This window comes from Cenococcum geophilum, assembly GCF_001692895.1.
Source record: "Cenococcum geophilum 1.58 unplaced genomic scaffold K441scaffold_1, whole genome shotgun sequence".
NCBI classification, from domain to species: domain Eukaryota; kingdom Fungi; phylum Ascomycota; class Dothideomycetes; order Gloniales; family Gloniaceae; genus Cenococcum; species Cenococcum geophilum.
In genome coordinates this window covers 3,765,539-3,778,564 of record NW_027137559.1, presented here as the reverse complement: position 1 = coordinate 3,778,564, position 13,026 = coordinate 3,765,539, and the positions used below count along the sequence as shown (strand labels likewise).

The 13,026-nt window shown below is 39.8% G+C and overlaps 2 protein-coding genes across 2 annotated transcripts; one reads left to right on the top strand and one right to left on the bottom strand.

Annotated features, from left to right (window-relative positions):
• Window positions 1–7,728: 7,728 nt before the first annotated feature.
• K441DRAFT_599881 (alpha/beta-hydrolase) lies at window positions 7,729–9,563 on the bottom strand. The gene is made up of 2 exons (XM_067645167.1): window positions 9,179–9,563; window positions 7,729–8,733 (listed from the first exon to the last, which is right to left on the bottom strand). The coding sequence occupies exons 1-2, from the start codon at window positions 9,552–9,554 to the stop codon at window positions 7,886–7,888; spliced, it is 1,224 nt and encodes a 407-aa protein (XP_067510379.1). The 5' UTR covers window positions 9,555–9,563; the 3' UTR covers window positions 7,729–7,885.
• Window positions 9,564–9,771: 208 nt separating this feature from the next.
• On the top strand, window positions 9,772–12,552 carry K441DRAFT_691804 (PAP2-domain-containing protein). The gene is made up of 6 exons (XM_067652509.1): window positions 9,772–10,332; window positions 10,390–10,412; window positions 10,488–10,819; window positions 10,873–10,921; window positions 10,972–11,099; window positions 11,161–12,552. Exons 1-6 carry the CDS (start codon window positions 10,261–10,263, stop codon window positions 12,120–12,122), a joined length of 1,566 nt encoding a protein of 521 aa, XP_067510378.1. The 5' UTR covers window positions 9,772–10,260; the 3' UTR covers window positions 12,123–12,552.
• The last annotated feature ends 474 nt before the right edge of the window (window positions 12,553–13,026 follow it).

Here is a 13,026-nt window from a genome sequence, read left to right as displayed (position 1 = left end):
TAGTTTAATTTAGTAGGGGTAAGTTTTTAGGAGAGAAAGGCTACTAGGCGTAGCTCGCCGTTCTTATCGTACTGCAATAACACCCCTCCTAGTATATAATTAGACGAGTCTGTTTTAATAATATATTTAAGGTCCGAATTAAAGTAGGTAAGGATTAAAGTAGTTATAAAACGATATTTTAGGTTGTTAAAAGCTTATTTATATTTAGTAGTTTATTTAAATCTTACATTCTTTCTTATTAAGTTTACTAATAGCTAAATAATTTTTAAGAAGTAATTAATAAATTAATAGTAGAAATTTGCGAATTCTAGAAATCCTTAGATGTTTTATACACTACTAGGACTTTCTTAGTTTATAATTACAGCGATTTTCTTAGGGTCTATTTTAATTCCATTGCGGGATATAATATGGCCTAAGTATGTAACTTTGGACGTATAGAACTTATATTTCTTAATGTCGCATTATAAGCCCGCGTCTTATAGGTATTTAAGAACTATTTAGATATACTTCTAATGCTTAAAAAGCGAAAATAAATAGATTAAGATATTATTAATATACGCGGTAATAAATACATTAAGAAATTCGCGAAGTATATTATTAACGTATTACTAAAATATACTAGGACCGCTCTTTACGCCAAATGGTATTACTAGGTATTTAAAAGGTCCCTATTATATACGAAAAGCCGTATACTTCTTATCTCCTTCGCGAATACGGATTTAATTAAAGGCGGTAACTACGTTAAGCTTTGTAAAGTATTATACTTTTACTAAGCAGTTAAGCGTTTCTTAAAGCAGAGGAATTAAATATTGGTTTTAAATCGTAATTATATTTAGGGCTTAATAATTAATATAGAATCTTAAGCCTCCTCTAGGTTTTTTAATAAATAGTATAGGTAAGGCGAATAGTAATTAATTAGGGCGAATAAATCCTTTCTTTAGGTGCTCTTTAAGGTATTATTATATTATAAGTAGCTCTTCTCGCGATATACCATATAACGGGCCGAACTTTAGCGTTATACTAAGTTTAAATTTTATCTTAAAATTGTGCTCGTCTTAATACGGGGGTAGTTGGTTTATAAATTATCTCTTAAATGTATTAATTAGATTATAATATTCTTTAGGTATAAGAGGTTAGGGGTTAATATATTGCTTCAGTTCTAACGCCTTTTTAATATCTTCTAGTGTTATAGTAAAGATCTTATAGTCTCGTTTTCTTACTAATAAATAAAAGGGTGCGGCTTGTATTATATAAATTTTAAGAGGTTTTAATATATTATCTTCGCATTCTTTACCGCAATTGGCAGTTATAACTTTATTATATTAGTTTAAGGTTTATAGTAAGGGTAATTCATATTATATTAAATTTCAATAGTTATATACATGTTTATAGGGTAAGTAGTATTTTAAATAATAACTTTAGCAGTAGGTTATATAGAATTTTAGTATTTCTTTAACCTAGCTAATTAAAGGGTTATATTATTTTAGCTATCCGTATCTAAGTATTACCTTATAATACTTTAAGGGTGTTATAAATAGGGAAATATATTTAAGGTATTTGCCTATCCGCATTTTTATAAAAGCGTAGTGCGTTAGTTCGCTATATATTAAAGGCTTACTATTAAAGCCTTATAGGCCTTAGGGCTTATTAAGTTTTTTTAAATTTAAGTGTTAAGTTTTCGCGTAGTTTATATTAATAAAGCCTATACTAGTAGCTCCGCTATCTATAAGGATTTATACTTCCTTCTATTTTCTAAGTATTTAAATTTTGCCGAGTATATTAAGGGAGTTATATTATATATTAGCGCTAAAAGAGCCTAGACACTTATACTCTTCCACTTTTTATCCTAAGGCGCGACTTGGCCCTAGGATAATTCATTTTCTAAGTTAACTAAAGGTAAGATACTTCGTGGCAACTAAGTATAATTTATAAAATAAGTATAACTTAAGGACTAAGAGGAGCTACGGCGGACCTTTTTAAAAGGGTAAGTTCGGTAATCCCTTTAAATATATCCCTTTTTTCTATATCCAAAACATTCTCTATTTGCGGCTTATATTCTTTATTTATTGGTTCCTAAAGGTATATAGAATTAGGTGGCATTAAGGTCTATAGGGTTATATAAAGGGCTTTTAGGTCTTAGAGACGGATTGCGCTTTAGGGTGTATACTAGTTTTATAGAGTTTTAAGCGTAAGGTGTAGTTGGCTTTAGGGAATAAGTCTATTTATTATATTAAAGGTCCTTATTAATTTGTTAATATATTATAGTAAATTTAGGTAAGTCCTTTAGCAGTTCTCTACCTACTAACTATACTTTAATTTTATCTAAAATAGCTCGGCGGAGAGCAGTAACTCTAGCAGCTTTATTTTAATCTAGTTTACTAATAAGGCCTAAAAATTCTAAAAAGAAGCTAGTAAAGTCTTGGTTCCGTTATTATAGGTTTTTAAGTTTAGTAATAGCTATATATTTATAGCTGGTGTTATTATATATTCGTTCTAGTAGAGAGATAAAGATTTTAAAATTAATAAAGGTGCCGTTACGGAAGAATAGGTCTATAGTTTATATAGTGTCTTTATTTAAACGGGATATTCTATAGCTAATCTTGCTGGCTTTAGTAGGGTATTAGTTATAGTTTGTTAAAAGTTTAAGATAGAGCTTAGTTATAAAGGGATATAGGTTATTTTAATTTCTATTAAATATTAGAGGGTTAGGGAGCTTTTTAAATTTTATAGTAGGTATTAGGTTTATTATAGGTATAGGTTAAGCTGCCATTACTAATTTAGGGTTTATATTTAATAGGTCGGGTTTATATATAGTTATTTTAATTTTATTTATAGGTGTTACTATTAGGGTCTCTAACGCGAGTACTTTAGCGTTATAGAGTTCTTTATATATTACTTTAATTAATTACTAATACTAAGCTTCTAGTATAGTTTGTTACTAGGCCAAGGCATCTATAAAGGACTATTGCATTATAGTTATTTATTCCCTAACTAGGGCTATAATAGTTGTTGTGGCGGATTTAAGTTTATTTACTATTTTAAGGGTATTAGTATAACGTAACGTAGTATAAGGGCGCAGAGAGACTTTAGGGAAGATTCGAAGGAATAATATAAATTCTATCTAAATCTAAGGGTATATAGCTCTTGCTAAGAATAAGACGTTGCGTAAAGAAGAGAAAGGAATAATAAGAGAATTATATAATTAAATAGTTAGGGGCTTAGTGGTCGATACGTGCGCATATACGCACGCGGTCTTCGACGGACTTCGGTAATTCAATTAATCTAGTAGATTTTGGTCAAAGCGTCGGAATTTATCTGTTAAGTGTTTTACCGAGATATTCCTACTATAACTGGGCTAGTCCCGTTATAAATCTAAAGAGCTTACCGTTGTCCCTATATAGAATGCTATAAAATATATAGGAGGGTACGACCTCTCTAAGATAGGAAAGTCTTAGTGCTGTCTGTCAGTCGGTCGGTTAGTCTGTTAGTTAGTTATAATTAGTTAGAATTAAGCAGTAAAAAGAGAAAGAAAAGAGTGTATTAAAGGAAAGTTGTATATCTATTAGTGTCGCCTAAGTTATTAAAGACTTTAAGGGCTCTAAACCGACCTATATAACTATAGAAGGCCTAGGCTCTCCCAAAGCTACGCCTAATCTAAATATTAAATTTAGGGGGCCAAATTATACCACCATAGTAGGACTATATATAATCTATTAAGGTTACTAGTAAACCGTCTGTTTAATAAATTACCTACTACTAGTCTTACGCCTCTATAATAAGCTTTTAAGGATATTTACTATCTTATTCTTAATAAGAAATTTATAATTAGGTAAGTATATCTAGCCTAAATTAATTACCGCCTCCGTTAGATCTACCCTACGCGTAATAATAACTATTTTAGAGACTTAAACATCTTACTAGTAGGCGATTTTTATTAGCTTCCCCCTATAGGTTAGGCGGCCTTATACAGCAATTTACCCACTAGGCCGTTAGTACTCGCTAGCTATAAAAAGGGAGCCTATAAGGCGATTAACCGAATAGCTGTCCTAAATTAAGTTATGCGGTAGAGCGGTAATAACGCTAAAAGCTCTGCGTTTAGAACCGCCTTTATAGAGCTATATAGTAATTCTATAAGTAATTTGACCTAAAAGCTTCTTTTAACTAGGTGTAAGTAGGGCCTATCCACTAATAAGGTTGCGGGCTTTAATAACGCAATTTAGCTATATGGTATACGCGCTGCTATAGGTAAGTATAACACTATTTAGCTTCGCGACCTTTTACAGCTAGTAGTGGCTATTAAGTTAATTAATACTAGTATAGGTGCGCGGAAAGTTACTCCTAATTAGTGTAATACTATAGAGAATCTAGCCCTATATATTGGCGTAAAAGTAATGCTAATATAGAATATCTGGGTTAAACTAGGCTTAGTAAACGGTACTACTAGTATAGTTAAAGATGTTGTATAAAAGGGACACGCGGGTATTAAAAAGGATTAGCCTTAGTTACTACTAATTACAGTAAATGGGTATAGCGGACCTACCCTATTTACTTAATAGGATAGTAAGAAAGTTGTCCCTATATTTTCTGTACTTTATAAGTAGGAGGGTATAAGAGGCTTTTACTTACGGCGTTAATTTCCAATTACTTTAGCTTTTACTTTTACTGTATATAAAAGCTAGGGCCTAATACTTAACTAGGTAGTTCTAAATATTAAGGAAAAGGATAAAATAGCTGGGCTAACCTATATAGTAATCTTACGAGTTAAGAAGCTTTTAGGGCTTATATTTAAATATAGGTTTAATATAAAACAATTTTAGTTATTTATAAGTAAGACTAAAGAGATATAATAAGAAGATTTTATATAGAGGCAGTAGTAACTATTTATAAACGACTTTTCCTAAATAGGAAATTATATACTAACTTGGAGGTAAGCGGAGAATATAGCATTTATCTTAGTTTTATAATTTTTAAATAGCTTAACCGCGAAATCCAATTTTCTAAATTTTAACCCCCTTATCTATTTTACCTTCTTACCACTTCTAGAGCTATTAGATATATATATAATAGTATATAAGGAGAATTGGTAGTCTTACTAGATTAATATTACTGCTATCTATAGCGTTAATCGATTTTTAAAATTTTTGAAATTTTTTTTAAAGGGCGGAAATGTTGCTTATATAAGGAGTTACGTAACCTCTAAGAATATATGCTACTTAGGACCGTATATTAGCAGCCACGACTTCTCTATACTATAGTTAAGATTTTATATATACTATACCTAGAGCTACTTAAAATAAGTATTACCTATAGATCTGCCTATTTATAAATTAAAAATTAGACATAGTTAGAGCTATTAGTAGGGGTTATTAATTGCGCTTCCTGTAATAAAATCTAACTAATAAATAAACTAATAAATTAAATTAAAAGTTTAGAATGTCTAAATAAAGTTCTATTAAGACGCTAGCTAAACCCTAACCTAAACCCTTCCTAACCTATTAAATTCTAAAAATAACGACCTTTATTAAATTAAAAATTATCCTTATCCTTAATAAGCCATCTAATTAGATTTAATAGTTCTTTATTATCTAAGATATAGCTAAAACTAATAAGGTATAGCAGTATATCAACCTATTTAAGAAGAAAGACGATCTTCTAAAGCTAGAACTATTAAGTTAGCCTATACTAAGGGATATACTACCTACGGCTATATTAATAGTAAAGCTAGACCTAAATTAGCTTACTACCTATAACTAGCTCTACGCTAAATATAAGGACTATTTACGCGTATACTAGAAGTAAAAACAGGCTATAAACGATATTAATAACTACATTATTTGCACTATATTAGTAGCCTACCTTTTACTTATTAATAGCCTTAGTAGTTAGTTATATTAAATATTTAAGGCGTCTCTACTACTATAGTAGCCACTATAGTAATAGAGACACCCTATATTTTAGTAAGTAATTAAGCCTATCTTATATAAGAATCTTATATTATTAGTACTTACTAAATCACATACTTATAGGGCCTCCTCCCATCTATAAATACTCTCTCCTTTATACCTTCCTTTTTTCTTCTTTCTTCTTCCTTATAAGAGCTAGAGGTGCTTTAATACTCCTCCCTAGTCCCTACTAAGGGATCTATTAGTTAACGTAGCAATATAGATAGTATTAAATAATAAGACGGGCGAAAGAGGATAGGAAGGACGGAGGAGCCTCCGGTATATATTAGTCGAGTAACGTTACTAGCTATATTATAGCTGCCTAATCTCCTATATTTATAGGCCTCCTCCCATCTATAAATACTCCCTCTTTTATATTTTTCTCTCTTTTTTTCTTCTTCCTTATAAGAGCTAGAGGTGCTCTAATACTCCTTTTTAGTCCCTACTAAGGGATCTATTAGTTAATGTAGTAATATAAATAGTATCTAATAAGGAAATAGGTAAGAGAGGAGATAGGAAGGACAAAGGGGCGTCCGGTAGGTATTAGTTAAGTAACGTTAATGTCTATATTATAGCTGCCTAATCTCCTATTCGTAGGCTTCCTCCTATCTATAAATACTCCCTCCTCTATACCTTTCTCTCTTCTTTTTTCCTCTTCCTTATAAGAGCTAAAGGCGCTCTAATACCCCTCCCTAGTCTCTACTAAGGGATTTGTTGGTTAATATGGTAATATAGATAGTATTAGATAAGGAGACGGGTAATAAAGGAGATAGAAAGGACGGAGGAACCTCTAGTAGGTGTTAGTCGAGTAATATTAATGGCGGTTTTCGTTACCTAAAAATTGCATTATATAATAACATTTGGGAACGTAAATATGTACCCCTATCCTATACTTATACTACTACTAAATATTTTAGATTTTGCACTTGGAGTTACTTATAATAGGTATTCCTAAAAGATCTGCCGGTTTAAAGCTCTATAATTAAACGTTATTAATATTTATATAGGGGTTATTAATTAAGCTTTTGGGATATAATTTTTAAAGTTTAATACTATACTAATATTATAACCTTCTTATAGTGGCTAAGCTACCCCTAATCTCCTCCCCCTTTTCCCCCCTTCTATTACTCGGCGCTAAGCTATTATATTATTGCCGAGCTATTACATCGTCGTACGTCTAAACTGGGTAGGTAATAACGTGGTTACTTAATTATATTAGACGTCTTTATATATAGTTATATCTCTTTCTATACGCGTATTTAATCGAGTTAGGGTAGTAGACTTACTTTAATTCTAGCTATATGGCGATTTAGTTATTAGGTATTAAAAATATTTAGTATATAAAGCTTTAAATTGGAATTATAATCTACTATATTAAATCCTACGTAAAGGGCTCTGTATTAAAGCTCTACAGTCTAAATATATACTAGATTTGTAACTAATATAATTCTTAAGCCCAGCTTAAGTAGGGCGCCTTAGTTACTGTAGTAGATCCTTACCTAGCAGTAACTAAGGCGTCTTAATCTTATTACTACTTCTAAATTAAGCAAAGGCTCTATATAGGGGGGTCCCAGGGGGTCTCCCCCTGGAAAACCTTATCTCTATATATATTAATTAAAGTCTATATAATAAAGCTCTAAAATTGATTGGCTTATTACTTATAAACTCGGGTCAAAATTTACGTTGGGGGATTAACGTTCCGCATGTTAGGAAAAATATATATAAATCTAATATACCTAAAAATCTAATAAACCTATTTAAAGTAAATATGGAATTTAGTGATCATCTAACCTCTTACCTTGGTGCGAGATTCAATCCAAACCAAGCATGCCCAGACCTCTAGATATTGCATAAAGGTATAAAGCCGTCTATCGCCTCCATCTATTTATATGCACACCAGACATATTCACTTCTCCTAGCTTCTGCGTCTCACCCCTCTTATTTCATGCACAGCCCCAAAACCCCCAGATAGCACCCACACACTCATCGACCCTTTCAATCGGCACCTCATGCCCCGCATCCAGCACCCTAATATCCACATTCCCACTCCCCAGCACCGCCTCCACATCCGCCGCCACCTCATCCGCCACGACAACCTGATCACGCACCCCCAGCAGCACAAGCACTTTCCCCCGCTCCAGCCCCTCCCGCGCAACCACCGTATCTCCAGGCGCGGCATTCTGCGCACTCAGACGCTCACCAATGACGCGCCACCGCGCATGCTGCCCACGGATCGGCGCATAGCGGATCGAAGACACGAACGCGGGGACAAAGCCCGCATGGTGCGCGAGCTGCCAGTCGACGACCGCAGCTACAGTGCTGGCCGGAGCGCCAGGCAGCAGCGGGGTGTGCGAGGACGCATGCACGGCTTGCGTCCCCGTCCTGTCTTTCCCGGCGCTCAGGATGCCGGGTGTGGCGGCTTCGGGCTCGACACTCTGCGCGGTGGGTGGGCCGGTGTGCAGGCGGGCGGCGACGAGGCGCTCGACGAGGCGGGAGGGCAGCGGGCTGGTGGGCGAGTAGAGGAGTCGGCTTTTGAGGGTTGTGTGCGAGGTGCGGATGAGGCCGCTGGGGGCGAGCAGGATTAGGCTCGAGACGAGGCGCGGGAAGTGGGATGTGAAATCTGCGGCGAGGCCGCCGCCGAGGGAGTAGCCGATTAGGGAGAAGGAGGACCAGTGGAGGGGTGAGGAGGTGATGCTGAGGAGGATTTGGGTGGTGTAGAGGCGGGAGTCATGTTGGATGGAATTGGGACCGGTTGGAGAAGGGGATGAGGAGAAGCCTCGGCCGTAGAGGTCTGGAAAGAGTGTGAGTAATTATGGAGGGTTTGGAAGTGTGAAGAAGAGGCCAGTGAATAATATAGTGAAGTAGTGGCGATTGTAAGATTAGTGGGACAGGTAAGCCAAAAGATAAATGAGGATAAAAGAAAATAAATACAGTACAGCAACTCGCTCAGCTCTTGATCAAGAACCTTAAAACGAAGCTTCCAAGGACTTTTAGATACCCCCGTTGGAAAGCTTTGCTAAGTTGCGACAAAGAACTCATTATTTTAGTCCGGTTGCACGCATCTATGATTGACAGGAAAATCGCATATGCATAATGACTATACCAAACGTTCAAGATACTCCTGAAAATTCTACTCGCAAAGTATGTTTTAAATTAATATGGACACGCAGTATGACATCAAGGAGATTAGACGGGCACTTGGCAGTGAACACGAGGCGTGTCAGAAATTAACCCACCGAACAGCATGACTCGGCATCCTTTGTCCACAAACCTATGTGCCATGCCTGCCAAGGCGATGCATGGAGTGCTTATGCCATGGACAAAAAGTACCTTCCTGCCATCCTCAGGACCCCACTCGTACACTCTGGTGCTCCCGTACGGTGAGTCGACATCGCGGGCGCCCGGGAGAGCATCGGGAGGATAAGGCAGAGATTTTATTTCCTCTCGCGGTAGGTTTGGGAGTACTGTATCTTTAGGGGATAGAATGATCTTTGGGTGGTCAGACTTCAGGGAATTTGTGAATGATCTGAGTAACAAGATGCCGAGAGATGCCACACCAGCACATAGACAGAGTGATAGACGGTATGCAGGCAAGTTGGTATGCGTGGCCATGTCTGGGAGACCAGCCATTGTGAGGGAGAGAATAAGACTGGCGGTATCTCGAAATAGAAACTTTTAACTTCAACGAATTATGGGCGTCGGAATTGTAAGCTGAAATCACGTTTCGACTGATCGGCCGCAAGGGAGGTCAACGCTAAAGAGCCGCGAGACCGCGCAACCACCACGCACCCCATATCCACATGAAGTCGAATGAGACTGATGGTGGAAGGGCAATTGCATTGTCCAGGATGGTCTCGCCAGTCTGGGAGTCGTGGCGCTGTTTCGATCTGAGCTCTGCCAGGCTTTACCAGGCGAGTTGGACGCAGGCCAAGGCTAGCTGGCACACGGCCAAGACTCTTAGAGCTGTTGCAAGTGTGCCGTGGCTTAGCCGCTCACGACGATCCAATTGTGAATGCGCGCGCTGACAGCAGCATCTTCTTCTAAATCCGGGGCTGATGAAGATTTTGTCAGAGAGATAGAAGTTTGATGTACGAATACATACAGAACTTTCCCTAGCCTCGATATCTCAATATCTTGTTCAGTCTTCGTGACCATCCCCGGTCCTCGGAGCGGCAAACGCTGAAACACCCGACAGTTAAGCCGCTGACGCTTTCAACACCAGCTCGACGAAGATACCATCATCTTCGCCTTACATAGACCTTCAAATTGAAGTAATAGTGGAAGCAGCTCACTTCGGTGAGTTGTTAGGTGGGCAGTGATGGATTCATGGCAACCTCAGAAACTTCCCTTCTCCAAGAAAAAGCTCCCCAAGAAGGTTGTTCTATCGTATGTATCCACAGCAGCGCAACCCACGACCGTCGAACAACACGCTAACTACAGTAGATATATCCTCGACTACGTGATAATTATGTGCGTCTGGCCCCCACTCCACCGGACACACGATCTCCTTCCCTAACCGTATCCAAACTAACATACCTTGTTCAGAGTCTTAATCGCCGTTTTCTACGCTCTCGATGCCGTTGAGCCATTTCACCAGCACTTCTCGCTACAAAACTATACCCTTCATTACCCGTACGCCGTTAAAGAGAGGGTTTCGGTGCCCGCGCTTGTCCTCATTGCAGTCATTTGCCCAGCCGCCATCATCGCCGTATACACTCTAGTAATTGATGGATTGTTTTCACACCAACCGACAACGATGTCATCAGGGAGAAGGAGGCGGTTGTCAGGCAGATACCGATTGAAGGATCGGCTGTGGGAGTTGAATTGCGGAATATTGGGTCTGCTATTGGCGGTTGCAGCGTCCTTTACAATCACTGGTATGATGCTACGAGCGTTGGTTTTAGGAGGTATTAGGTTAACGACTTCACAGGCGCACTGAAAAATGCTATTGGAAAGCCACGGCCTGATCTTATAGCTCGGTAGGCTACTCTACCAATAGGTACTTCAGAGCATAACTAACGACTCTTAGTTGTATACCCCCACCGGGTTCAGTGGATCCACCACCCTTTGGGCTTTCAGATCATGGTCTATGCACCCAAAAAGACAATGCTATTCTCAAAGATGGATTCCGAAGCTTCCCGTCGGGTCATAGTAGTAGTCAGTTCCTACTCTGAATCCAACTAAATTTTATCATACACGATTGCTGACTCTTATACAGCTGCTTTCGGCGGCCTTTTCTACCTCTCGTTGTACCTTGCTGCCAAGATGCATGTCCTCGACTCCAAAGGCGAAGTCTGGAAGACTTTCATAATTATGGTTCCCACCCTTGGTGCTGCTCTCATTGCCGGCTCCCGTATTATGGATGCTCGTCATCACCCTTTCGATGTCATCTTCGGGAGTCTCCTCGGTATCCTTGTCGCATGGGGCTCATATCGACAGTACTTCCCTCCCGTCACCGAGGTGTGGCGCAAAGGTCGTGCCTATCCTATCCGCAGCTGGGGCCGCGAGCCAGTTGCACCGCCTGAAGTCACTCGCGCCACCGACAGCACCGAGCGTTTGCAAGCGCCCATGCCCAAACCCGCCGACGAAGAACGAGGCGTAGCATCCAGCTACTCCTCGCCCACCGCACCGCCGAATATGGGGGATGAACACAGCGGCAACGTCTTCCGGCAACAGATTTCTGCTTCACAGCGCCGAAGAGCAGAAGACCCTTACCGCGGCGGTCCGTCATCCGCTTACAGTGCGCCTCAGCGTGGCCCCTCGAACGTGTCTTCAAATATCTCAACCTACACCTCCACACTCCCGGCCTCGAATCCCTTTTCAGAGCCGACCGCACACCGCGGAAGGCAAGGCGACGGCTACGACTACTCTTCGTCCGAGGACGACGAGAACTACGAGCTGCAGCGCAGCTACACGCTCTCTAACCCGCACGGCGAGGCGCAAGGCCCGTACGACCCCGTCCATGCTGCCTCCTTTGGCGGCGACACAGCATACCTTGCCCCTGTGATCTCGCCCATACCGACACCGCTGCCTGCGACTACCAGGAAGCCCATCACTGCGGTGCCGACTAGCGATCCCGCGGAGACGAGCAGGAGCCCACCGCCGCCGGAACCGCCGGCGCACGCGTCAGGGACGACGGGCGGGGCGATGGGTGCGCAGCCTACGGAGTCGCATGCGTAGGGAGAGTCAGGTGACTAGTGACTACAATCATTTAATGTATGTCTCTAGTTGAATTACGGCTTTCTGCGCATTCGTTTACTGTGTTTACTACTTTGATGCTTCTGTGGTTTTTTTCTTTGGGCTGGTCCAGGCAGAAATCGAAGGACGAGTAGCCTAGTGTTGAGAGCAGCTAAAATGATGAGGCTAGAGGATGATGATGAATGTGGAGGAGGACTAGCAAGGCTTTGAGACTTTGGAAGATTACAGGACCAGACGGCCACAGCCAGTGGTACCTTGGAATCACTTGACAGACAAACAATGAAAAAATGTTCACAATACCAGAATTGGTCCAGTATTTTTTGAGTCGTTGAGGTTATTGACTGCCTAGCCCATCTGAGGACATTATAACTTTAATTCCACCACCTATCTTTATCCCTTTGAACGCATACCCATTTCTCACATTCAATTTCAAATCATCTCATTGTGCTCGGTGTATTCGATGTCCGAGAAGGCCGCTAGCTAATTGACTCACCTCTGCAGGATGCGCCAGTCCTCTTCAGGAAACGCATGATATCAACGAGAAGGGTGATTAGGAAGGTATAAGTTCAGGATGAAGCTGGATCCATGGAGTTTGAATCCCCACATTCCGAATTGGGAGCTCCACAATCCCGATTTGAAAGAAGCATTACCAGTTAAAAAGACTGAGAGAATTAAAACAGAAACCTACCTGACTTACCACATCTAGCAATACTTCATTCTCCTCTCTTATCTTTACTAGAACCGCTCCTTATTTCAAGGAAATGAAGATCCTGGGTCTCTTCGGCGGCTCCACAAACGGCAACACAGCTGCTCCTCAAGCTTGCTCTCGAAGCCGTCAAAGCCGCCGCCGCCCCGCCGGACCCGACGATCAGCCTCGTCCGCATCC